The sequence below is a fragment of the Neofelis nebulosa genome, chromosome X, assembly GCF_028018385.1.
Source record: "Neofelis nebulosa isolate mNeoNeb1 chromosome X, mNeoNeb1.pri, whole genome shotgun sequence".
NCBI classification, from domain to species: Eukaryota; Metazoa; Chordata; class Mammalia; order Carnivora; family Felidae; genus Neofelis; species Neofelis nebulosa.
The window spans coordinates 58678377-58706345 of record NC_080800.1 but is presented as its reverse complement, the minus strand read 5'-3'; the positions used below and the strand labels follow the sequence as shown (position 1 = coordinate 58706345).

The window sequence follows — 27969 nt, the reverse complement described above, 5'->3', positions numbered from 1 at the left end:
AAAACAACAACAACAACAAAAAACTGATACCTCAATTTCTGCACAGGCTCCTGTAATAGAAGGGACTTTATTATTTTTTTTAAAGATAATTCATACAAGCCATTGATTATACAGAGCAATTTCTCAGTACTTTTGTCTTTCTACTTAAGAAATTGGAAATACACCATGATGAGGATGATAATGCCAAAACAAGATTGCTGGCTCATCACCTAAAGTACAAATACATACTTAAATTGGCTGACACTTTATTGAACGCAAAGCAAGATTAAGCATCTTTTCCTTCATTGAACACAGCTGAAGCAGGAGTCCAGGGAGAGGAAGACAGCACGGCTTTCCTTGTTGCAGAAGGTGTGAGCCCCTGTAGTCCTGTCTTGTTGTGGGAAGACTAACCCATGTTCTGTCGGTTGCCATACCCTCTGGGATGGGTGTCCTTCCAGTCATCCCACTCCCGAGCTCTGTGGAGTGTGTGTTCATCATCTTCTTCCTCCTTTTGTTCCTGATCTTCATGTTCCTGAGCAGTTCTTTTGAGCTCTGCCAGAGTGGAAAAATGGGAAAGCAGGGGTGAGGAACTGAGGGAATGTCAGGAGCCTCAGCTCCACTCTGAACACAGCTGCCCAAAATGAGAACAAGGACTAGTACCTAGCTGCCTACCCCGGGGCCAGCAGAGTCTCGGAGGATACTTCTATTACTTAATCAGTGACACGTTAAATGATAGATAAGAAACGATGCGCTGAGTGGTTTTCACAAGAAGGCAAAAACATAACAGTTGAATTCTCAAAATCAGTTCTATACCGGGAAAGAATTCTTGCTGAAAAGGCCAAACACCACCCCTTACACACACACACACACACACACACACACACACACACACACACCCTCCAAAAACACCAACTGCTCAACAGAACCCCAGCAAGCCAAAAACACTAAAGTAAAAAATATTTATGATTTACTGATTTATGGTATGTCTGGAAGGAGGGACTGCAGGTGACTTTTTCTCCTCCATCCAGTTTATTACAGTTCTACAGTTCTGTGTGTGTGTGTGTGTGTGTGTGTGATATTGTAAATCACAGGGCAGTTGAACCTACCAGAAAAGAGTATCTGTGCTATTTGACACTTGTTTGGAACAGGGTCTGAAATCCAAAAGGCACACCCAAAAGAAATTAAACCAACTGCTACATCCCTCTTTTGCATTGTGTTTTCTCTTTGTGAGGTAAAGGAGCGTTTCTTGGCTACCCTGACTTTGCCCACGAGAAAGATGCTCATTACTATGATAACAAATGAAATACATGGGAATCTAATCTCTTCCAATCTGATCTATGTTTTTTTTAACACTTTTTATTGTAAAATAAAAGATACTGGAAATCACACAAAAATATGTGTAACTTTAAGTTTTTATAGGGAGGCTATACCTTTGTAGCCTCCACTTGGGCCAAGAAATAGAGCTTCTGGGGGCACCTGGGTGGCTCAGTCGATTAAGCATCCGACTTCGGCTCAGGTCATGATCTCACAGTTCGTGAGTTCAAGCCCCGCACTGGGCTCTGTGCTGACAGCTCAGAGCCTGGAGCCTACTTCAGATTCTGTCTCCCTCTCTCTCTGCCCCTCCCCTGCTCATGCTCTCTCTCTCTCTCAAAAATAAAAACATTAAAAAAAGAAAAGAAATAGAGCTTCTGTACTTATCCCAAAAGCTTCTTCAGGAGCATCTTCCAAATAGGAATGCCCCCTTTCTCCTCCCAAAAGGTAACCACTAAACCAACTTTTATAGTAATAACTTCCTGGAGTTTATTATAGCTTTACTACCCAAGTGTGCATCCCTAGACACCAGAGTTGTCCACTTGTACATTTTTGTGGTCAGTGATCTTTTGTACAGAGTTGTGAAACTATCAGCGAGAAATGATTTCCTTTACCTCAAAAAGATCCCTTGTGCCCACGTTCTGTTGATTCCCTTTCCTTCCCTCCCCATAGCCCCTGGCCGCCAGCAATCTACTTTCTGTCTCTATAGATGTGCCTATTTTGGAAATTTCACATAAACGGAATCAAACACTATACGGTGTTTGTGTCTGCCTTCTTTCGCTTAAGCGTAATGTTTTTAAGGTTAGTCTTGCTCATTTAAACATGTTTTCAGATCGGGGCACCTGGGTGGCTCAGTTAAGCATCCAACTTTGGCTTGGGTCATGATCTCACAGCTCGTGAGTTCAAGCCCCTCGTCAGGTTCTGTGTTGACAGCTCAGAGCCTGGAGCCTGCTTCAGATTCTGTGTCTCCCTCTCTCTCTGCCTCTCCCCCACTCATGCTCTGTTTCTCTCTCTCAAAAATAAACAAAAAAAATTACAAAAAAGTATTTGGAGGGGCGCCAGGGTGACTCAGTCGGTTAAGCATCCAACTTCAGCTCAGGTCATGATCTCACACACAGTTTGTGAGTTTGAGCCCCGTGTTGGGCTCTGTGCTGACAGCTCAGAGCCTGGAACCTACTTTGGATTCTGTGTCTCCCTGTCTCTCTCTGTCCCTCCCCTGCTCATGCTGTCTCTCTCTCAAAAATGAATAAATATTTTAAAAAAATATTTGGAGGGTGCCTGGGTGGCTCAGTCTGTTAAGTGTCTGACTTTGGCTCGGGTCATGATCTTGCGGTTTGTGGGTTTGAGCCCCACACCAGGCTCTCTGCTGTCAGCACAGAGCCCACTTTGGATCCTCTGTCCCCCCTCTCTGCCCCTCCCACATCGTGCTCACTTTCTCAAAAATAAAATAAGCATTAAAAAAAAAACCTATATTCTTGGGAATGCAAATTGGTGCAGCCACTCTGGAAAACAGTATGGAGGTTCCTCAAAAAATTAAAAACAGAACTACCCTACGACCCAGCAATTGCACTACTAGGTATTTATCCAAGGGATACAGGTGTGTGGATTCAAAGGGGCACATGCACCCCAATGTTTATAGCAGCGCTATTGACAATAGCCAAAATATGGAAAGAGCCCAAATGTCCATCGATGGATGAATGGATAAAGAAGATGTGGTATATATAATATAATGGAATACTACTCAGCAATCAAAAAGAATGAAATCTTGCCATTTGCAACTACGTGGATGGAACTAGAGAGTATTATACTAAGTGAAATTAGTCAGAGAAAGACAAATATATGACTTCACTCATGAGGAATTTAAGATACAAAACAGATGAACATAAGGGAAGCAAAAATAATATAAAAACATTACTTTTTGTTTATATATATACAAATATATATAAGATATATATAAGACCTTAAGATATATATACACATTAAATATAGATTTATATTTTATAATTTATATATATTAAATATAAAGAAACAGAGAGTTGCTGAAGGAGTTGTGGGAGGGGGGATGGGCTAAATGGGCAAGGGGCATTAAGGAATCCACTCCTGAAATCATTGTTGCACTATATGCTAACTTGGATATAAATTAAGAAAAAAAACAACTATAGTCTAAAAATATTTGAAGACTTCCTAGGTATATTGTTATTGATAATTCCATTGTGTCAGATAACATATTTAGTGTGATTTCAATCCTTAAAACATATTGAGACTTATTTGATGGCCCAGAATATCATCTCTCTTGGTGAATGTCCCATGTGCATTTGAAAAATGGTGTATTTTGTAATTGTTGGATTTATTGTTCTGTAAATATAAAACAGGTTAAGGTGGCTGCTAGTGTTGTCCAGATCATCTACATCCTTACTGATTTTCTGTCTAGTAATTCTTTCAATTAGTTACAGAGAAGTATTAAAATCTCCAACTATGAGTGTAGATTTGTCTATTTCTCCATTGTGGTCTGACAATTTTTAATTCTTGTAATTTAAAGCCTGTTATTAGACATGAAGATGTTTATTACTGCTAGATTTTCCTGATAAACTTCCCCTTTTATTGGTATGAAATGCTCTTGTTTACATCCAGTAACACCTTTTGTCTTGAAGTCTACTTTATCTGACTTTACTGTAGCTACTACAGCTTTCTTATGTTTACTGTCAGCATGGTATATTCTTTTTCATCTTTTCACTTTTAACCAATCTGTGCCTTTACATTTAAAATGCATCTCTTGAGGTGCCTGGGTGGCTCAGTTGGTTGACTGTCTGACTCTTGATTTCAGCTCAGGTCATGATCTGATGATTTGTGATCTCACGAACTGTGAGACCAAGCCCTGTGTCGGGCTCTGTGCTGACAGTGCAGAGCCTTTTTGGGATTCTCTCTCTCCCTCTCTCTTTACCCCTCCCCCACATGTGCTCACTCTTGCTCTCTCAAAATAAACATTTAATAAAATCAAATGCATCTCTTGTAGACAGCATGTGGCTGAATCTGAAATCAATTTCTGATTTCTAATTTGGAGGTTTATTCCATTTAAAGTAAGAATAATTACTGATATGACTGGAATGGGATCTATTATTCTGCTATTGGTTTTCTGTTCACCGTATCTATTTTTCTTGTTTCTCTATTTTTTCTTTTTTGCTTTCTTCTCTTTTAATTTCTCCACTGACTTTATAGCTTTGTCTATCTGCATTATTTTTAAAAACAAACAATACACAGTGTTGCCATATACTTCCTGCCCCCACAGAGGCATAGCTTCCCCCACTATCAGCATCTTGCACCAGAGTGAAATACTTGTTACAATCAGCAAATCTACACAGACACATCAGTATCATCCAAAGTCCATAATTTATGTTAGAGTTCATTCTTGGTGTTGTACCTTCTGTGGGTTTGGAAAAATGTATACAATGACATGTACTCACTAGTATACAAGCAATAGTTTCACTGCCCTAAAAATCCTCTGTGCTCCACCTGTTCATCCTTCCTCCTCTAACTCCCGGCAACCACTGATCCTTTTACTATCTCTCCAGTTTTGCCTTTTCCAGAAAGTCATATAGTTGGAATTGGATTAGCATGTAGCCTTTTCAGACCAGCTTCTTTCACTTAGTAATATGTTATTTAAGATTTTTCCAAGTCTTTCTACGGCTTGATAAGCTCATTTTTTTTTTTGTAGCAATGAATACTATTCTATTGTCTGGATGTACCACACTTTATCCTTTCAAGCTACTGAGGACATCTTGGTTGCTTCCAAGTTTGGCAATTATGAATAAAGCTGCCATAACCACTTGTGTGCAGGGTTTTATGTAGACCTAAATTTTCAACTCATTTGGGTAAATACCAAGGAACAGGATTGCTGGATTGTCTGGTAAGAGCATGTTTAAGTTTTGTAAGAAATGGTCTTCCCAGGTGGCTGTACCACTTGGCATCCTCATCAATAGTGAACAAGTCCCCGTTGTTCCATACCCTTGTCAGCTTTTGGTGTTGTCAGTGTTTTGGATTTTGGCCATTCTTCTAGGGGTGTAGTGGTATCACTGTTGTTTTAATTTGCAATGCCCTAATGACATATGATGTTGAGCTTCTTTTCATATACTTATTTGTCCTCTGTAGATCTTCTCTGGTGAGATGTCTATTCAGGTCTTCTGCCTATTTTTTAATTGGGTATTTGTTTCCTTATTGTTGAGTTTTAAGAATTCTTTGTATGTTTTGGAGAAGAGTCTTTTATCAGATTTGTCTTTTGCAAATATTTTCTGCCAGTCTGTGTCTTGTCTTCTCATTCTCTTGATCCATTATTTTTTAAGTGGCTGCTCTAGGTAATACAATATTCCTTCCTAACTTCCCAGTGTACTTGCAGTTAATACCGAACCATGTCAGAGACAGCCTCAAAGATGGACTCTATCTGTCTCAGCCTTCTGGTATTCACGCTTTTCTGTAGTCCCCTCCCATACTTTGTGACCCACAGAATATGGCAGAAGTCACGGTATGTCACTTCCAATGTTAGGTTATATAAGATACTCAGGCTTCTGTCCTGGTCATTCTCACTCAGATCATTTGCTTTGGGGAAAGGAAGCTCTTAGCTGTGAGCAACCTCAGAGAGAGACCCACAAGGGGAGGCCTCCTGCCAATAGCCACATGAATGATGAGTCCATGAGTGGGAAGCAGATCCTCCAGCCTCAGTCAAGCTATACAAGACTGTATAGCTTACGTGTCAGCTGACACCCTGACTGCAACCTCAAGAGATCCTAAGTCAGAGTCACCCAGTAAAGTTGATCCTGGATTCCTCACCCTCAGAAAATATGTGAGACAATAAATGTTTATTATTTTAAGTTGCTACATTTTGCAGTAACCTGTTACACAGCAATAGATAATATGTACCACTTCACATAAAACAGAAGAATCTCACAAAATAAGATCCCATTTACTCTGTTCTTTTTGCTATAGCCATCATATGTATTCCATCTACATACATTATAATCCCCACAGAACGCTATTATAATTTTTGCCTTAAGGAAGCCTTTTTTCAAAAAGCCCTTTCAAAAAGTTGGGAGGGAGATAGTCCTTTGTATTTACCCACATAATTACCATTTCTGCTTCACCTTATTCCTTGAATATCCAAGTTTCCATCTGGTATCATTCTCTTTAGCCTAAAGAACTTCCTTCAGAATTTCTCATAATGCCAGTTTCCTGGTGAAGAATTCCTTCAGCCTTATCTGAGAATGCCTTAATTATGCCTTCATATTGATGTATATTTTCACTGGGTATAAAATTCTGGAGTGACATGTCTTCCTCTTCCCCCAAAACTTTACAGATGTTGCTCCACTGTCTCTGGCTCCCACTGCTTTCTAATGGGAAGTCAGAAACAACTCCTATTGTTGTTCTTCTAAACGTAATGTGTACTTTATCCCTGGCTGCTTTCAAGGTTTTCTCTTTTCCTTTGGTTTTCAGCCGTTTGACAATGATGTGCCTATGTGTGGCTTTCTTTGTATTTAACTTGCTTGGGGCTTGATACAATTTCTGAATCTGTAAATTTGTGTTTCATTGATTTAGGGAACATTTCAGCCATCATTTCTTCAAAAATTTTTTTTCCTGGCCCCTTCTCTCTCTCCTTTCCTAATGGTATTTCAACTGTACATATCGTGGACCTTTTAACCTTGTTCCACAGGTCACAGAGGCTCTGTTCACCTTCCCCCCCCCCCAATTTGTTGTTTGTCAGACTAATTGGAATTAATCTATTGTCAAATTCACTGACACTTTCTTCTGTCACTGCCAATTTGCTATTAAGCTTATCCAATGTTTGTAAACTTCAGATATTGTATTTTTCAGTTTCAGAATTTGTGTATAGTTCGCACTTCTCCACTGAGAGTTCTTTCCTTTCTTTTCTTTTTTTTGAGCATTAAAATAAAATCTTTATTTTTAGTTATTACTCACCAATAGCAGAAAGTTAGGTTCACAGTTTTAGCTCCTGACACAAAGTGAACTAGGAGGCAAATCTACATCCATTGGATACAACTAAATGGACCAACTTTTTAAAGTTCAGGCTATCTTGAAAGCTTGCAACACATCAGATATCACTGTATTCTCTAGGGACAGAATGTCAGCAATGGCTGACACAAAGTAGAACTTGTGAAGTGTTTTTGATTGGAGATGTTTCTATATGTTGCTAAAACTTGAGAGGTTTATCAACATGTTACATGTCCAGGAACAAGTTAGGATACTTGAAAGTCCAACCACAATGATTTAGGAGCATGTATGTTGTAATCTCAAGAGGGTTCAAGAGTCCATATGGGCTACATTAATACTTGTCTCTGGGTAGCAGGTACTGTTTGTAAATACAAAGTTAGTGGATAATAGATATTATCTACTAAGACTTCTTATCTTCTCACTTATTACAAGCATATTTTCCCCTCTGTCCTTGAACATGTAAATAAGCTGCTTTAAAGTCCCTGTCTGCTAATTTCAACATCTGTGTCATCTGGGGTTTGTCTCCACTGATTGCTTTTCCTCTTGAGCAGAAGTCCCATTTTCCTGTTTCTCTCTATGTATAATAGTTTGGAATTAAATCCCAGACTTTGTGAATGGTATGTTGTAGAGATTCTGAGTTCTGTTTCATTTTAGCAGGCACTTCATTTGTCTAGAACCAAAATTCCAAATTCTATTTCCTCTGCATTGGGCAGCAGCTGAATCCTACATTGTTATTTTAGCCTTATCTAGAGCGCTTGGAATCTATCCTGGGCACACATAGCTTAGGTGTCAGCCTGAGATTTGGGCAAGGTTTATACAGAGAATCAGGGCTCCTCCTCTGAGGTTCTTTCCTTTATAAGATATCATCTCATTTTTCAGTTGCTATGGTCACCTTGAAGTCATTTCTCTCATTCCTCAACCAGTAAGGCTCTAAGTTTCTATCCAAGTTTCACCTACCCCCACATCACAGTAACTGCAGACTGCCAGTGGGTGAGAAGATGTAAGAAACAGGAAAACCTTTCAAATGACTTCTCTTCTCTTCTCTTCTCTTCTCTTCTCTTCTCTTCTCTTCTCTTCTCTTCTCTTCTCTGTGCTATAGTGGAAATAGCACTGGAACTGGGTGTTTTAAGACCTGAATTCAAATCCTAGCCTGGCCACTTTCTAGCTATGTTGCGTTTGGGTACATCAGTTCTCAGACACCATTTCCTCATCCTAAAATGGGGATAAGGATGTTTGCTTCATAGGGTTGTTAAGAGGATCAAATGATATAAGAAACAGGCTCAGAGGGGCTAGGTGATGTCCTATCTATTAAGTAACAGGAGTAATTGGTTACCCCAGGTCTGTCCACACTTTTTCTAATATACCATGTTGCTTCCATCTTTATAGGGACACCCCTCTCCACCTCTCCCTTCCAAAGATGACTCCCAGTATGTACTGTGATCTAATTACCGAGTTGGACACCAAGAATACAGTAAAGTCAAAGTCCCTGTCCTCAAGAAATTCCAAGTACCATTCCCTTCTTCTAAGTGTTGACTACTCTCCAGTCTATGTCTGCTTTTGGTCACTCTCTAGTTCCTTTAGGTAGAGGTTTTATTTTCTTCAGTTTGTAATTATTATCTGTGGGAGGGATTGGCCTGATACAACCTACTCTGCCATTACCAGAGGTGCAAATGCAGTCCATGGATTTTTGGTTTTGCTACCTAGATGCTCAGTCTATTTTTATGCCATGACATCTGGAAAGATTCCAGAATCATACAGCTGCTCCCTACATCTTTCCCAAATCATCTGCTATTTATCTTAATAATATATAACGTAAAATATTGCCTAGAATCTCTGTTCAGATTCCTTCTGCTCCTAAAGGGCAATAATACTTGGTCTGAATTTAACTGCTAGGGAGTAAGGACCAATAATAGTGTAACTGCTTTCCTCCTACCCTTTCATACCTGGTGTTGTCACGGCTATGCCCTGATCTGGTAATGCTCCATATTTCCGATGCTGATCATACCAGTCATTCACTGTCATAGATGCCAGGCTTGGATAACCAGCTCCAAATACTCTGCAAGAATCACACCGCATTTAGAAAACTAAACATGCACAGCACTATTAAAAAGCCTCTTCTCTTTAGTGACAAAGGCTGAGTTTATTTCATCCTGGCTCCCCTGCCCAGCTATCTTCTGAGGAGCTATGTAAACTGGAGGATATGTAACAAGAAGCATCCAGGAAGGGGCATTATAGTCAAGAGCTTTCATGAGAAGATAAACAGCTCAGGATCATCACTCAGAAAGCAATCCCAGAGACCAGTGTCCCACAAAGCAGATGCTTTGTATTTATAGTTGGTGGGTCTGAACAGTACACAGAGGAAAGGAGACTTTCCTGCCACCCAATGGAAGAGTGTCTTCTTTCAAGAACTCAGAATTAAATCCGAAACAGGCCAATATGTCCTTTTGAAAATTGTAGCTGAAGGCAATGGGAAACAATTGAAGTGTACAATTCTCCACCAGATTCCTTTCCTCTGTTTTATTTTCGTTAGTTTTCTTTTCAGACTACTTTTAAGCTTGAGTTTGAGTGATATGTCTGATGAAGACAGACATATAGAAAATATTAGAGGTAACATCGCATTGATAAAAGAACAGCCACCACAGATGAGGACATGGCCTTTTAACATGCACTGTAACTGAACCATAAAACAGGGTGCCTACAAAGGCAACCCACTTTTTAGTACTACCTACTTGGCTTGGGTCATGTTCCGAGTGAGAATGAAGGGTTTCATTGGAGGCCTGTCCTGACGAGGTGAGTAAGAAGTTGATACCTGGAAAGGAAATTCATTATCAGAAACACATTTGCCATTCTGCTTACCCCATGATACAGGCTCTTAAGGCTTCAGGTGCCTGAAAAGCCCTGGATTCAAACGTTGCCCACTCCCTACTTATCAGTCTCTAAAATACAACAGCAGAATACTAATGGTGGAGGCTGTTTAGCTCCCCTGAGTACCTTGCTGAAAAGGGAGGAAAAGAAAGTTCCCCCAGGAATCATCTCGCCAAAAGTAAAAAATCATTTGGCTTTAAAATATTCCCCTCTAGGGTGGCCCGCCGGCCAAGCAGAGCCCCCGAGTCTGGCTTGCAAAAGCGGAGGGGCCAGATGGAGTGTGTTCCGACAGCAAGCAGGACTTGACATCTGGAAGGTTATAAGCTAACAGCTCTGCTCGGAGAACAGGAGGGCTGGAGGACAAGGGGAGGGAGAGTTGCTGAGCCCCTGATGACAGAGCTCAGCTTGGCAGGGAACAAAGGCGCTCGCCAGCGCCATCTCCCTCGCCCATCCCCCAGCCCAAATCCCAAAGGGAACCAGTTCCTGCCAGGGAACTTGCTTGCACCGCACAAACACCCAACACTGTGCTTCTGCGGATCCATCCCTCCCATGGGTCTGTCTCCCTCCCGGTGCCGCAGGGCCCCTTCCAAAGCGGATCTCCGAAGGAAAACCAAGCTGAGCCTGCCCCTCCCGCCCCTGTGCACCTTGCCCATCCACCCCAGCTAATACACCAGATCCCCAGCACCACAAGCCTGGCAGTGTGCAAGTAGCCCAGACGGGCCACGCCACCCCACAGTGAATCCCGCCCCTGGGAGAGGCGAAGAGAAGTCACACACCAGTGTGACTGTGGCCCCAGCGGTGGGCTAGGGGCAGACCTCAGGTCTGATTGCGGCCCCGCCCACCAATGCAAGTTATTCAAGACAGCACAGGGGAAGTACCCCGAAGTCCAGCACCACTCCAGGGACTATCCAAAATGATGAAACGGAAGAATTCCCCTCAAAAAAACGTCCAGGAAATAACAACAGCTAACGAACTGATCAAAAACGATTTAAACAATATAATAGAAAGTGAATTTAGAATAACAGTCAAAAATTAATCGCTGGGCTTGAAAACAGTATAAAGGACAGCAGAGAATCTATTGCTACAGAGATGAAGGAACTAAGGAACAGCCAGGAGGAGCTAAAAAATGCTATTAATGAGCTGCAAAATAAAATGGAGACAACCACAGCTTGGACTGAAGAGGCAGAGGAGAGAATAGGTGAACTGGAAGATAAAATTATGGAAAAAGAGGAAGCTGAGAAAAAGAGAGATAAAAAATATCCAGGAGTATGAGGGGAAAATTAGAGAACTAAGTGATGCAGTAAAGAGAAATAATGTACGCATAATTGGTATTCCAGAGGAGGAAGAGAGAGGGAAAGGTGCTGAAGGTGTACTTGAAGAAATCATAGCTGAGAACTTCCCAGATCTGGGGAAAGAAAAAGACAATGAAATCCAAGAGGCACAGAGAACTCCCTTCAGACGTAACTTGAATCGATATTCTGCATGACATATCATAGTGAAACTGGCAAAATACAAGGATAAAGAGAAAATTTTGAAAGCAGCTAGAGATAAACGTGCTCTAACATATAAAGGGAGACCTATAAGACTCGTGACCGATCTCCCTACTGAAACTTGGCAGGCCAGAAAGGAATGGCAGGAGACCTTCAATGTGCTGAACAGAAAAAAAAAATATGCAGCCAAGAATCCTTTATCCAGCAACTCTGTCATTTAGAATAGAAGGAGAGATAAAGGTCTTCCCAAACAAACAAAAACTGAAGGAATTCGTCACCACTAAACCAGCCCTACAAGAGATCCTAAGGTGGATCCTGTGAGACAAAGTACCAGAGACATCGCTACAAGCATGAAATCTACAGACATCACAATGACTCTAAACCCATATCTTTCTATAATAACACTGAATGTAAATGGACTAAATGCGCCAACCAAAAGACATAGGGTATCAGAATGGATAAAATAACAAGACCCATCTATTTGCTGTCTACAAGAGACTCATTTTAGATCTGAGGACACCTTCAGATTGAGAGTGAGAGGATGGAGAACTATTTATCATGCCACTGGAAGTCAAAAGAAAGCTGGAGTAGCCATACTTATATCAGACAAACTAGACTTTAAATTAAAGGCTGGAACAAGAGATGAAGAAGGGCATTATATAATAATCACAGGGTCTATCCATCAGGAAGAGCTAACAATTATAAATGTCTATGCACCAAATACGGGAGCCCCCAAATATATAAGACAATTACTCACACACATAAGCAACCTTATTGATAAGAATGTGGTCATTGCAGGGGACTTTAACACCCCACTTACAGAAATGGATAGATCATCTAGACACATGGTCAATAAAGAAACAAGAGCCCTGAATGATACATTGGATCAGATGGACTTGACAGATCTATTTAGAACTCTGCATCCCAAAGCAACAGAATATACTTTCTTCTCGAGTGCACATGGAACATTCTCCAAGAGAGATCACATACTGGGTCACAAAACAGCCCTTCATAAGTATACAAGAATTGAAATCATACCATGCATACTTTCAGACCACAATGCTATGAAGCTTGAAATCAACCACAGGAAAAAGTCTGGAAAACCTCCAAAAGCATGGAGGTTAAAGAACACCCTACTAAAGAATGAATGGGTCAACGAGGCAATTAAAGAAGAAATTAAAAAATATATGGAAACAAATGAAAATGAAAAGACAACAATCCAAACGCTTTGGGATGCAGCGAAGGCAGTCCTGAGAGGAAAATACATTGCAATCCAGGCCCATCTCAAGAAACAAGAAAAATCCCCAATACAAAATCTAACAGCACACCTAAAGGAAATAGAAGCAGAACAGCAAAGACAGCCTAAATCCAGCAGAAGAAGAGAAATAATAAAGATCAGAGCAGAAATAAACAATATAGAATCTAAAAAAACTGTAGAGCAGATCAATGAAACCAAGAGTTGGTTTTTTGAAAAAATAAACAAAATTGATAAACCTCTAGCCAGGCTTCTCAAAAAGAAAAGGGAGATGACCCAAATAGATAAAATCATGAATGAAAATGGAATTATTACAACCAATCCCTCAGAGATACAAGCAATTATCAGGGAATACTATGAAAAATTATATGCCAACAAACTGGACACCCTGGAAGAAATGGACAAATTCCTAAACACCCACATGCTTCCAAAACTCGATCAGGAGGAAATAGAAAGCTTGAACAGACCCATAACCAGCGAAGAAATTGAATCAGTCATCAAAAATCTCCCAACAAATACGAGTCCAGGACCAGATGGCTTCCCAGGGGAGTTCTACCAGATGTTTAAAGCAGAGATACTACCTATCCTTCTCAAGCTATTCCAAGAAATAGAAAGGGAAGGAAAACTTCCAGACTCATTCTATGAAGCCAGTATTACTTTGATTCCTAAACCAGACAGAGACCCAGTAAAAAAAGAGAACTACAGGCCAATATCCCTGATGAATATGGATGCAAAAATTCTCAATAAGATACGAGCAAATCGAATTCAACAGCATATAAAAAGAATGATTCACCATGATCAAGTGGGATCCTTTCCTGGGATGCAGGGCTGGTTCAACATTTGCAATCAATCAACGTGATACATCACATTAATAAAAGAAAAGATAAGAACATATGATCCTGTCAATCGATGCAGAAAAGGCCTTTGACAAAGTTCAGCAATGTCTCTTAATAAAAACCCTTGAGAAAGTCGGGAAAGAAGGAACATACTTAAACATCATAAAAGCCATTTATGAAAAGCCCACAGCTAACATCATCCTCAATGGGGAAAAACTGAGAGCTTTTTCCCTGAGATCAGGAACACGACAGGGATGTCCACTCTCACCGCTGTTGTTTAACATCGTGTTGGAAGTTCTAGCATCAGCAATCAGACAACAAAAGGAAATCAAAGGCATCAAAATTGGCAAAGATGAAGTTAAGCTTTCACTTTTTGTAGATGACATGATATTATACATGGAAAATCCGACAGACTCCACCAAAAGTCTGCTAGAACTCATACATGAATCCAGCAAAGTTGCAGGATACAAAATCAACGTACAGAAATCAGTTGCATTCTTATACACTAATAATGAAGCCACAGAACGACAAATAAGAAACGGATCCCATTCACAATTGCACCAAGAAGCATAAAATACCTAGGAATAAATCTAACCAAAGATGTAAAAGATCTGTATGCTGAAAACTACAGAAAGCTTATGAAGGAAATTGAAGATATAAAGAAATGGAAAAACATTCCCTGCTCATGGATTGGAAGAATAAATATTGTCAAAATGTCAATACTACCCAAAGCTATCTACACATTCAATGCAATCCCAATCAAAAGTGCACGAGCATTCTTCTCGAAGCTAGAACAAGCAATCCTAAAATTCATATGGAACCACAAAAGGCCCCGAATAGCCAAAGTAATTTTGAAGAAGAAGACCAAAGCAGGAGGCATCACAATCCCAGACTTTAGCCTCTACTACAAAGCTGTCATCATCAAGACAGCATGGTATTGGCACAAAAACAGACACATAGACCAATGGAATAGAATAGAAACCCCAGAACTAGACCCACAAACGTATGGCCAACTCATCTTTGACAAAGCAGGAAAGAACATCCAATGGAAAAAAGACACTCTCTTTAACAAATGGTGCTAGGAGAACTGGACAGCAACATGCACAAGGTTGAAACTAGACCACTTTCTCACACCATTCACAAAAATAAACTCAACATGGATAAAGGACCTGAATGTGAGACAGGAAACCATCAAAACCCTAGAGGGGAAAGCAGGAAAAGACCTCTCTGACCTCAGCCGTAGCAATCTCTTACTTGACACATCCCCAAAGGCAAGGGAATTAAAAGCAAAAGTGAATTACTGGGACCTTATGAAGATAAAAAGCTTCTGCACAGCAAAGGAAACAACCAACAAAACTAAAAGGCAACCAATGGAATGGGAAAAGATATTTGCAAATGACATATTGGACAAAGGGCTAGTATCCAAAATCTACAAAGAGCTCACCAAACTCCACACCCGGAAAACAAATAACCCAGTGAAGAAATGGGCAGAAAACATGAATAGACACTTCTCTAAAGAAGACATCCGGATGGCCAACAGGCACATGAAAAGATGCTCAACATCGCTCATCAGGGAAATACAAATCAAAACCACACTCAGATATCACCTCATGCCAGTCAGAGTGGCCAAAATGAACAAATCAGGAGACTATAGATGCTGGCGAGGATGTGGAGAAACGGTCCTCTTGCACTGTTGGTGAGAATGCAAATTGGTGCAGCCACTCTGGAAAACAGTGTGGAAGTTCCTCAAAAAATTAAAAATACACCTACCCTATGACCCAGCAATAGCACTGCTAGGAATTTACCCAAGGGATACAGGAGTGCTGATGCATAGGGGCACTTGTACCCCAATGTTTATAGCAGCACTGTCAACAATAGCCAAATTATGGAAAGAGCCTAAATGTCCATCAACTGATGAATGGATAAAGAAATTGTGGTTTATATACACAATGGAGTACTACGTGGCAATGAGAAAGAATGAAATATAGCCGTTTGTAGCAACATGGATGGAACTGGAGAGTGTTATGCCAAGTGAAATAAGCCATACAGAGAAAGACAGATACCATATGGTTTCACTCTTTTTTTTTTTTTTTTTTTTTTTTAAATTTTTTTTTCAACGTTTTTTATTTATTTTTGGGACAGAGAGAGACAGAGCATGAACGGGGGAGGGGCAGAGAGAGAGGGAGACACAGAATTGGAAACAGGCTCCAGGCTCCGAGCCATCAGCCCAGAGCCTGACACGGGGCTCGAACTCACGGACCGCGAGATCGTGACCTGGCTGAAGTCGGACGCTTAACCGACTGCGCCACCCAGGCGCCCCCATATGGTTTCACTCTTATGTGGATTCTGAGAAACTTAACTCCCATGGGGGAGGGGAAGGAAAAAAAAAGAGGTTAGAGTGGAAGAGAGCCAAAGCATAAGAGACTCTTAAAAACTGAGAACAAACTGAGGGTTGAGGGGGGGTGGAGTGAGGGGAGGGTGGGTGATGGGTATTGAGTAGGGCACCTTTTGGGATGAGCACTGGGTGTTGTATGGAAACCAATTTGACAATAAACTTCATATATTGAAAAAAAAAGGAAAGAAACTGAAAAAAAATGATTTGCATTATTAAAAAAAAATTTAAAAAAATATTCCCCTCTAAAGAAGGACATTCCAAAGGTTTTTTCCATGTTCCAGATAAATCCCTCGAGCTGATTTTGAAGTCCCTTTCCTCAGCCTGGCCTTCAGTGCTAAAGTTGAATGATTAAGACCCTTTCCAATGTAACTATGCAATTAAGTGTCAAGAACTTCCAGGTTTTTAGAAGACGGTGTTCCTAAATGCAAGGGGGTGGGGGGGAAGACTGTGTTAGTAACTTTCATACAGTGTCGTATAACAATGTTTCAGGAAACCTCAGCTGTACGGAGCATACTGAAACAAAGTATGGTCAGAGAAAAGGTGTTCACTTGGGTCTACGTCCATCACTTCCAGAGCTGATTCCAACACCAAATAAGGGAGTGTTTAACAACAACAACAACAACAACAACAACAACATCAACAACAACAACAACAGCAACAAAGAAGGGGGCAGGAGAGGATCCAGAAGAGTCCAGACTCAAAATGCTTGAAAACCATTCATCTAGAGATGCTCAAGGGGCCTCCTGGCCTTAGAATATTGTTTATTCATGGGGCGCCTGGGTGGCGCAGTCGGTTAAGCGGCCGACTTCAGCCAGGTCACGATCTCGCGGTCCGTGAGTTCGAGCCCCGCGTCGGGCTCTGGGCTGATGGCTCAGAGCCTGGAGCCTGTTTCGGATTCTGTGTCTCCCTCTCTCTCTGCCCCTCCCCCGTTCATGCTCTGTCTCTCTCTGTCCCAAAAATAAATAAAAAACGTTGAAAAAAAAAATTTAAAAAAAGAATATTGTTTATTCTTTGATCATTTAACATGAGGAACTAGGTTAATGTTACCTGGAGGCATAAGCTCCTGGGCTAATAATTAACACAAATCCAATTTGGAAGAGGTTTCTCTGAGGACCAAAATAAATGCTTGCGACTAGCTGATAAATTCAACTCAATCCATGCTTGTATCTTGAACCAAAAAGTAAGTGGCAGAGGAGCCTAATCTTTTGAAGCGGCAGCTCCAAAACACGGCGATGATCTTTAAAGATGGCCAAAGCTGTCTTACATCAGGTTTTATCAGTACACCCAGTATTTTGAGCATGGAAATGTCCTTCTGTGTCTCCTACTTGGGAGATAAGGGTGTAAGAGAGCATCATTGTCTAAGGTTAAGATTCCTCCCCGAACCTAAATATATTCCTGATCTTTCCTTTGATCTTCTTCCTACACTTTTCTTTCTCTCCTCCAGTGCCACTTTCCTTCTCAGTTCCCATCCCATCCCTCTTCCCATTTGTTTATTACAGTCAAACACAGATTTTAAAGGCCCACCTCCCTGTGCATTCCTTAGGCAGTCATGACCTCTCATGGCCAAAACCAATTTTTACTTTAAAGAAGTCTCCCTACCTGTGGCATGTCACAAAATTACAAATGGCTAGAAGTGTTTTACAGGTTAGAAATCCCTGGGAAAGAACACTGTAAGCTAGAGAGAAGGCTACCCCTAGTGAATCTTCAGCCTTCTCCACTAATCTTAAGAAGAACAATGATTTAGGAGACTTAAAAGGATTTTAATTCGATTACTCTCCTGTAGAACGTCCAAATCTCTAACAGCTTTTTGAGCTATATGGGCAGTGACCAGGCTTACCTGTTTTGAGGAGTCTTTTTCTCTCAGTATCTTCATCTCCTGGTCAATGCTCTCAATCTCTTCTAAGCTGATACCAATCCACCTTTGAAGGTGAAGGAGGTAATATTCACGAACACGCTCATCATCTGCTTGACCACTTTCCACAGCAGATTTCAGTGCGGACAACCTATGTTCCACCTCCTTCTTCTGTTTGTATCTGTTGCACAGAAAAGCATTACCCATGAACTCAAAAACAGAGCGCTATTCCATCAAAGGAGGCCACAATAAGAGTTTACCTTTGCTGATGGCCAGGCAGTGAGTATGCCGGTTTCCCCTTTGGCAAAAATACAGATTCTATACCCCAGAACTCACCACCAGGGCAGTTCCCTCAAGACTGGAAGGCAAGGAATGGATGAATAGGGGCTCAGAAATACATTCTAAAGCTGGAAAATTACAGATATAACCTGATCTGAGCAACTCCTCCCATCATCTTCCAGGTGGAAGCTCAAGGCTTAGTAGGTTAGATACTTAGTATCAAACAATGTCCACTTGGGAAGTACCACTTCAAGGAGTCACAGATTGCAAAACAGTCCCAGCTCTTCTGGCTCATCCTTTTGCTAAGGGAATCATATGGTTCGAACCAAGGAAATACTCTATTATATTTTTCTCAAGTACAAGGTGCTACACTAAGTGCTTTTATTTACACTATCACATTTTTTAAAACGTAAGCTTTATGCTTAACATGGAGCTTAAACTCACCATCTGACCCAGCCAGGTGCCTAATATAAAGACTCACAACCATCCTGCTTGCCTTTTTCAGGATACATTCTATATGTCATCTATCACTCATCTGAAAAATATTTACTGAGTACCTATTGTGTGACAGGCACTCTTCTCAGTGCTGGATACACAGCAGTGTATACAAGAAAGTCCTTGCTCTCCTGAAGCTTTAGTTCTAGTGGAAGCAGACAAAAAGAGATGATGAGTCAGGTTGTGATAAGTGCCATGAAGCGGCAGCAAAAAGCAAGGTAAGGTGAAGAGAATGATGGCACAGAAGTAGAAGTGCTATTATATACAAGGTGATCAGGAAGAGGTGACATCTGAGCAAAGACTTCAGTAAGGAAGCAAGCCATGCCAATATCCAAAAAAGTATTCTAAGGTGGGAAAGCAAATATGAAGGTCCTGGAGTGGGAGAGAGCCTGACTTGACATGTTTGCAAAACAGATAGGAGGCCGGTGGGGCTGGCGTGAAGAAGAATGACAGTAAATGAGGTAAGAGAGATAGCCAGGACCACAATTTGTAGAACCCTGTGTGCTCTAAGACCCCAAATATTAAACACCAGGATATTTTGAGATAGGAAAGCCACTGGAGGCTTTTGGAGAGAACACATGACATGAAAATTTTTTTTATAAGGGCCAGTCTGGCTGCTGTACTGAGTATAGAATGTAGGGCGGGAGGTGGGAGGCAAGGATGGAAGCAGGGACATCAATTAAGAGGATATTGCCACAATATAAATGAGACAGTGACTTGAAACAGGGAGGTGGAGAGATGTGGATGTATTTAAAATAGAAAACAGATTTATTGGATGTAAGGGCTTGAGAGAGAAAAGTCAAGGAAAAGAATCTGGAGTTCTTAACCTGAGGTCCATGGATAGAGTTTGAGGGGAGGAGGTCCTTGAATTCCCTGAAATTTAATATAGAATTCTACCTTTTTATTTTTAAAATTGTTTTGGCCTGGGAGAGATCTGTAGTTTTTATCAGATTATCAACAAGGTCCATGACCCATGTAAAGTCAAGAACCACTGCTCTGGAGACATTCTTTATTATACAAACTTTTAGGATCTTCTGATCCTTTTACCCAACAAATGGGGCAGTTTATATGTTACAAATAACTGTCACAGCATCGTCATTGGCAGCTTCTGAGCAAAAACAGCACAAAGGTCAATTTCTAGTTCATGAATGCTATTACAGACATTGCTTGAGAACATTTCATTCTGGTCCCAATCCTACCCCCACCCTCTTTCCTGGATGTACCTACATCAGGAAAAAACATACCAGGGCCTTAGAATGTATACAATCCAGGGTAAATTCTGGGTCAGTTTACTGGTCCTCTGAGTAACGTTCTTGTGCTTCCTCTCCCATTCTCTGAATGCAGTGTAACCGTGCTCTCCAGCTGCTTCTTCACTTCCTCACTCCTACGATTTCACTCCTTGTCATCTTTGAAACTTCTAGCTCTTCCACTCCTGCTTTTTTGGCCAGCGTTTTTTTTTTTTTTTTTTCAACGTTTTTTATTTATTTTTGGGACAGAGAGAGACAGAGCATGAACGGGGGAGGGGCACAGAGAGAGGGAGACACAGAATCGGAAACAGGCTCCAGGCTCCGAGCCATCAGCCCAGAGCCCGACGCGGGGCTCGAACTCACGGACCGCGAGATCGTGACCTGGCTGAAGTCGGACGCTTAACCGACTGCGCCACCCAGGCGCCCCTGGCCAGCGTTTTTAAAACCTTTTTGTTTTAGTAAAAGAACCCTTTCTTCCTTCTCCTCCTTCTTTAAAGTAGGCTTCACACCCAGAGTGGAGCCCAATGTGTGGCTTGAACTCACGACCCTGAGATCAAGACCTGAGCTGAGATCAAGAGTCAGACCCTTAATCAACTGAGCCACCTAGGCACTCCAACAACCCTTTCTTCTTGTGACAGTTTATTTGGAACTCCGTAAGTAATAAACAGATAAAAATCCACCCTAGTTAAAATAGAGGAGGGCTCCCAACATCCCCCCTTACCCAGGCACTGTGGTGGAATCTTACAGTTCCAAGAGACAGATTGAAAATCACCATCCTAGACCTTCACCACTGTTCTAGATTTCCCATGGTGAGCCATTACATGGAAACACTCCCTACCATCCTAGGATCCCCAATGCCTGTCACCCTTCTGACTCTGGACAACTTTCCCCATTCCTTTTTTCTGGTCTCAGGCTGCTGCAGAGAGCTCATGAATTACAGATTTGTGTCAAATGAGTCAACAACAAATTCAAATGATCAAACTCTGGCCAAGCGGTCACTCTTGCTCATCTCTTTTTATTCATCTTTTGTGGATTCCATGCCACCATCACACATGCCAGATGGCCAGACAATGGCCATCAATCTCCCTCTTTCCCTTAAAATCTCTGTAGTTTCACCTTTCCTCCTTCCCTCGTCTTTAAGGAGCTAATGCTGTTTTTACCAGGGCGATGTCTTTACCGTTCCACTTTTGCTATCAAACCTGTCACTACCCACATTTTCCCAGGCCTCACGCTATCAATCATCCTGGCATCAGCAGTTACAATTTTTCACTCTACTGGTGCCTTTCCCCCATCCTAGAAACACCTTCCTTCAATCCATAGTCTATCCTTTCAAATGACCATTCTTCTCTTTCTGTGCCTTGCTGGAATGAGCACAAGATCTGGGAATTTGAAGATCTGCGTTTAAATCCTAGCCTGAACACTTATGAGGTAACTCTGGACAAACAATGGGATATTCTCATATCCCATTTCCTTATCTCTAAAATAGAGATAATAAGCTACATGTCCTGGGGTTGTTAACAGAATCATATGGAACAATACACATGAAAGTACTTCATAAGCAGCAACAGAATACAAATATTGTTAGAGGATGGGAAAATGGAGGCCAGGAGCGGCTAGATGATGCCCCACTTATTAAGTGGAGGAAATCAGATTGGTCACTCCAAGTCCAGGCTTTATGTGCAATACTGTATTGCTTCAATTTGTCTTATGACTACCGTGTAACTGTTTCTCCCACAGAAATTTCATGTACTTACTATAATCCTCTTGTTGTCTCAGGCTCTAGGGATACAGTAATACAATTATGATACTAAAGATACAATTAGTCAAGGTCTCTGACCTTTAGGAGTTCCTGGTTTACAGAATGACAGATAGTTACACTGTGATAAGTAACAAAAACTAAATGTTACAGTATTTAGGAGGGGAGCTTGGCAGGGAGAAGCTTCAAAGAGTACTTAACATTTGCTCTCTCTCTTTCCCAGGCTTCTAAAAGCACTTCTGTCTATACTTTGCTGAGTGTCTTACTTCTGATTGCTCTTTCCTGCCTCTTTCTTCTCCCTTAATTTGCCCCAAGGTTTTATCCTTGGCATTTTTTCCCTCTCTGCACGTTTTTCCTTGGTAAACTATCCATACCCACCAAAAGCTCCTAAAGTTTTAGCACTAGCCACCAGTCTCCTCCTAGTTTTAGTTACATTGCCCTCTGTCTATGGACATGGCTACCCAGCTGGCACTTCGGAATCTAAGTTCAGTGAATCTAACACTAGACCCATCCATTACTTACCTAGCTTCTACTTCTCTATTTCTGTCACAAGAATGGAGGTGCAGATAATCAAACCAGACTCATACTTACTGTCAAAGTTGAGAATCAGTAGAGAGGATATGTGAAGAAACAGGTTTTGAGAGAGAGGATATACCATTTAGATGTTTTATCTAGGATGGCCTCAGTAGGTAAAGAGGGAAGACTTACAGAAAATAAAAAAGGATCTCAACAATGTGTTTTCTAAGCATACAAATGTTTCCTGCAAAACTAATGTCTTTGATAGCTGTCACTTCATTTTTATCTCTTCTTCCCAGCTGAAATACTATTATAACATGTCAATTTGTCTTTCTGCCTCTCACTTTCAGGATTCTTTACACACATTACTTCCTTGTGCAGACTTCCGACCACAGTACTTTTAGCTTCTGCCCAACTGGACCATTCTGCATTCCCTGTACATACCTCAAGCGCCTTGGGCTTCTGCTCATGTTGTTCCCCCTGCTTGTCAACAATAAATATTTCTTGAGCACCTCCTCTTTGCCAGGCCCTGTGCTAGGCATACCACAGTGAATAAGAGAGAAATAGCTTCTGCCCTCAAGGAGTACACATTCTAGAGTAGAGGAGAAAGACAAAGCCCAGGACGACAGAAAAGTGAGGAGCATGTCATGCAAGGAGAACACATACAAAGACTGTAGTAGGAAGGAACCGGGTCTGTGCAAAGAACTGAAAGAAAAGGCAACTGGGGCTGGAACCTAGTGGAGAGGGTAAGCCTGAAGAGAAGCAGGTGCCAGACTGTGCAGGGCCTCACAGTTAGTGGTTTGGCTATTTCAGGTGAAGTGCTATTGGCCTACACTAAGGTATGATAGTGGAGACCCAGAGAAACAGAAGGACAGAAGATTCGTTTTGTAGCTAGAACTGGCAGGCCTGTCTGGTGGATGGGATGTAGAGATTCAGAAGGGAGGAAGTGAAGCTAACTCCTAAGTGAATGGTGGTGCACTCAATGAGATGAAGACCTAGGTGTGGGGGCACATTGGGAGTTAAAAAACCAAGGGTTCAACTTAGGCCATGTTAAATCTTAGATGTCTGTGAGTCTGAAGGTCAGGAAAGCTCTGGGTTCATGACATAAATGTGGGAGCCATTAGCATAAAGATAACGTTGTTATCTTGTCTGGTAGACATTTTTAGAAAATGTTCAAAGACCAAGCTTTCCAGCCAAAGAAATGCAAGTAAAAACAATGAGATGCCTTTTTTGGTTTTCCCAACTGGATTTTCTAAGTGTTAACGTGCAAGCCCAGTGTGGTGGGGCATATTCTAAAACTTTGTTATTGTGGAAAGCAATGTTGCTACCATCAAGTCTTAAAATATTCAAACCCTTTGATCTAGTCACTGGTCCTTCTAGAAATCTATCCTAATGAAACAGTGACAGATGCAGTTGAAGATGTCTGTTCATACCACTACTTACAAGAGCAAAACCAAAAGAAACAAATGAGCCCCCCCCAATCTATACATAGTCTAAATATTTGACAATAAAAGATTAGTTTAAATAATTGTGGCACAACTATAGGATGGAATATTATGTAACCATTAAATATCATGGTTTCAAAAGACACAGGGAAATGCTCACAATATGATGTTAAGCTTGAAGAGGATAAAAAAACTATATATACAGTATTATTCCACATTTATTAACTAAAGTAACTATATATCTGGAAGCAAATACATCAGGAAGTTAACAAAGATCATCTTTGAGTGCCAGGATTAAGGCCTTTTTTTCAATTAAAAAAATATTGGTTTTCCAATTTTCTACAATCAGTATTATTTCTTTTACATTCAGGAAAATCTGTAATTTCCATTTTTGACCATAATTCAAGGCTCTTCTCAAGTGCATTGCATCCTGAAACTTCATCCTCATCCCTCCAACCAGATGTGCTCACTCCTTGGTCTTTCTCTACAACACTGTATCTCTACGGCATTTATAGTCCTTTTGGGGTAAAGTATAATTATTTGGATACCAAACTCACTGCTTAAACTACCTGTTATGTGCCAATGGGCTGCCCCCACCTTCTTACAAAAGACATGATGAATTCCACTTCCTATCAGTTTATCCCATTTCCTCAAAAATTATTCACTGTCACTAACCCTGAACTATATATACCACCTGAAATTATATTATTATTTACTAGCTTATTGTCTGTCTCCTCCACCAAAATAAAAGCTACATGAGGCCATTGACTTCATCTGGTTCTCCATTACCTAGAACAGTTCCTGGTGCACAAGAAAGGCTCAATACATATTGGCCAAGTGAATGAACCAATTTTCACCTCTCTAGACCAGGCCTCTCCTCTGAGCTACATACTACCAGATACCTCTATCTGGAGGACTCCTAAACACCTTAAACGGCTCAATACCGAATTTTTACACTTCCCTCTCCCCTGATTTGTTCTTCCTCCTCTATTCCCCATCTTAATGAGTTCCACAAGCCATCTACCTATCACACAAACGTGGACATCTTCCTTGTGTTGCTTCCATCTACCCCACCTCTCAGAACTAACTGATCACCAAGTTTTCTGCCAATTCAACCCTTCTAAATAAATCTATCCCATATCTTCTGCCACTGCTGTAGTGAGGCCTCATTACTTGTGACCTAACTGGATCTAATATTCTCCCTCACACTGCTTCCTAACTGCTGCCAGTGTATGCTAGTTAAAATGCAAATATGATCGTGCTACTCTTTAACAAAAAAACCCAAAACTTCCAGTGAATCCCAGTCAGCAACTGAAGTTTAGGTTCTTTAGCATGGCCTACTGGTAAGTGACATTTATAGACTAGTGACTATGTGCCAGATACTGTGCTAGCTGTTTTATGTGCTCTTATTTATGTTTCTTAATCCTATAAAACAGGTACAATTATTATTTTTACATGATTTCACATGAGGAACGCTGAGGCTCAGACAGGTTATATAAGTTACCCAAAGTCCAATGGCTTACAGGTAAAGCTGGGTCTCAAACCCCACTCTCTGACTCCACAACCTGTACTCAGCTACTAAGATACAACAGTAGCTGACTTTGAGTACTTACTGTATCAGACACTGTGCTAAGCGCTTTTTGTGTATTTCTCTTTTCATCTTCAAAACTACTTTATGAAGAAAGACCTATTGTTATCTAATTTTACAGCTGGGGAAATTAAGGCACCAAGTGATTAAGCAACTTACCCCAAGCCAGAGTGATAAAATGGTGGAACTGAGACTAAAACCCCTCCCCACATTCTTAGCAGTAGGGCTGTTCCTTCACCTTCCTCACACCCCAAGTCTCCTTGGTCTGGACCCCACAACATTCTTCAGCATCACTCCTTCCCCTTCTCCCTCACCCCTTTCATGTTCTAGCATCATCTGATTGCTTACAGTAGTTCCCCACATACATTCCAAGCCCAGCACTGTGCTCTTTCATGCCCCTGTAGCTTTACTAACACTATTACCTCTGCTGGATAATACCCTCCTTTCCTCTTCCTCTAGAGGATACTCCTATCCATCCTTAAACAACTCATCACAGGAGTCACCTCCTCCAGGGAGACTTCTGTCTCTCCTGCTCCTTCTTTGGTTAGATGCCCCTCCTGTCTGTTCTCACAGTACCTGTGCATTTCTCCATCACATCCTTTTATATTGCTACTCTGTTTCTACGCCTCTTTTCCTCACCACACTGTATACTCCTCCAAGGTGGAGACCACCCATATTCCTACAAACACACTCAGTTTGTACCCCCAGTGCCTAGCTTAGATCCTGGACACTGTGAGCACTCATCAAATGTTTTTTTACACTAAACTGAGAGTAAGCAACTTCAAGGTCACATGATGAAGCTGTGCAGGACTAACATTAGCTCAGGATGTTACACACCTGAGCCATTACTCAGAACAGAACTTCTCACTCAGTGGACCATAAATGGATTATAGCTACAAGACACTGTGCCCTTCAGAGATATCTACCCCATTGTACCATATGAATATTGCTGTGCTGTGCTGTGGGATATGATTGGGAGACGCTATGCTAAAGAACATTCTGCTGTTGGCAACCACAGGGTAGCAGAGGTCCCACAGGTATGACCATCTCAACAAAGGCAGAAGCTTCTTGAAATACTCAGGAGAACTTACTCTCACCAGGCCTAATGCTCAACAGGAACAAAAAGAGTGACAGACACCACTGTTCCCCTCCCTCCCAAAAACATGCACACACACACCCCACAATAGCACTGCCATTGGGCAGTCCTCAAATTATAGCTATTGACCCACCTCTTTATTTTAGCCTGTCTTTGAGATGCCATTGCAACGAGGCTAGGATAGGCCATGGAGGAACTAGCAGTATTATTATCAGGTGAGTTGTTCTTGGTTTTGGGCAGCTCAAACTCTGCCACATGATAGTATTGGCACTGAGTTAAGTAGTTTAAAAAGTGTTCTCGAGCCCACTGCAAATGATCTAGACGCTTGCTGGGGTTGACTTGTTTCATGGCGAGCGCTCCTTGAAATGCTGGCACCAGCAGGTACTTCAGGTCGGTGGAAGCAATCTCTTCCAAATCTTCATTTCGGCTGGAAAGAGCAAAGAGGAGGCTGTGAAGCCTGGATGGGCAATCACACTGTAGCTGCCTGGGGGAGGGGAGGGCTGCGGTGGGTGTGCGAAGGGAGAAGGCCTGAGGAACAGTGGCCGGTTTTCTTGAATGAAGGTGGCTGGCTGATGGCTCACACCCAATGCCTTTGCAAAGAGTCGACACTAGGGAGCAGAGTCGCGGGATATCAACTATCTCGAAGCCAGGTGGAGAACGTAAACAAGGTACACAAGATCGCAGCGGGAGGTGGGAATGAAAGGTTCCTAGTCCTTTTTAAAAGGGTCTCCTCTACCCAGACTCAATGCCTCCACCCTTGGTAACCATTATTACCTCCGTTCTTAGCCATTATTACCCTGTCCCCCATACCTGAACAAGTCGAGCTGTGTTAACATTTCAACAGCCTTCTTAAGGAGGTCTAGTCCCTTGAACACCTTATCCTGGATTATCCGGGAACCGGTGGGCTCAGTCGCTACTTCCACTTCGTCCAGAAGCTGCTTGCTGGTTTCAAACAGCTCGGGAAGCCGTGGTGGCAGTAACTCGTCTTCGGCTGTTGCCATCTTGGTGGGAGGAAGGTACGCGGAAAACCTCACTTCCGGGGTCAAAGGCAATCTTGAAAAAGGAGAACTCGGCGAGTGTGAACGAGACCGGAAAGAGCGCCGTATTGGTCCAGTCGCTCCGTCGTTACCAAAGCGTCAAAGAATTTCCGGAAGCCACAGGTTGCAGACACTAGCCACCGGTTCCATAGGCTTATTTTTTGCAGGCTGCTGCCTATAACAAGTCGTAGGGATCTGCTAAAAACAAGCAAACAGGCACATCCCTGGGTGCTGTTTTACGGTTTGCTCCTCGTGGCGGACGCCGACCCGGGATGTTCCGTGGGTTCTGAGCTTAGCCCCGGCCGGACGAGGCTGAATTCACTGCGGGGGCAGGCTAGGCGCACGCCTCACCTCGCGAGGCGCTCCCTTTGTTGAGGGGCCTCACCTCGCGAGGCGCTCCCTTTGTTGAGGGGCCGGGGCAGACAGGGGCTCCAGGCGTCCCCTCGCTCCCTGGGTTTGGTCGTCTGTGCGCTTGAGTGCGAAGTGCAAAGGGCGCCCCCCTGCGGTTTCCATGCATCCAGCCTCGGGAG

The 27969-nt window shown here is 41.9% G+C and overlaps 1 protein-coding gene across 1 annotated transcript; it reads right to left on the bottom strand.

Moving 5' to 3' along the window:
- Window positions 1–35: 35 nt before the first annotated feature.
- On the bottom strand, window positions 36–27969 carry IGBP1 (immunoglobulin binding protein 1). Its single transcript, XM_058712554.1, has 7 exons — window positions 27825–27969; window positions 27213–27790; window positions 26536–26829; window positions 17966–18161; window positions 10017–10096; window positions 9231–9343; window positions 36–531 (listed from the first exon to the last, which is right to left on the bottom strand). Exons 2-7 carry the CDS (start codon window positions 27401–27403, stop codon window positions 386–388), a joined length of 1020 nt encoding a protein of 339 aa, XP_058568537.1. The 5' UTR covers window positions 27404–27790; window positions 27825–27969; the 3' UTR covers window positions 36–385.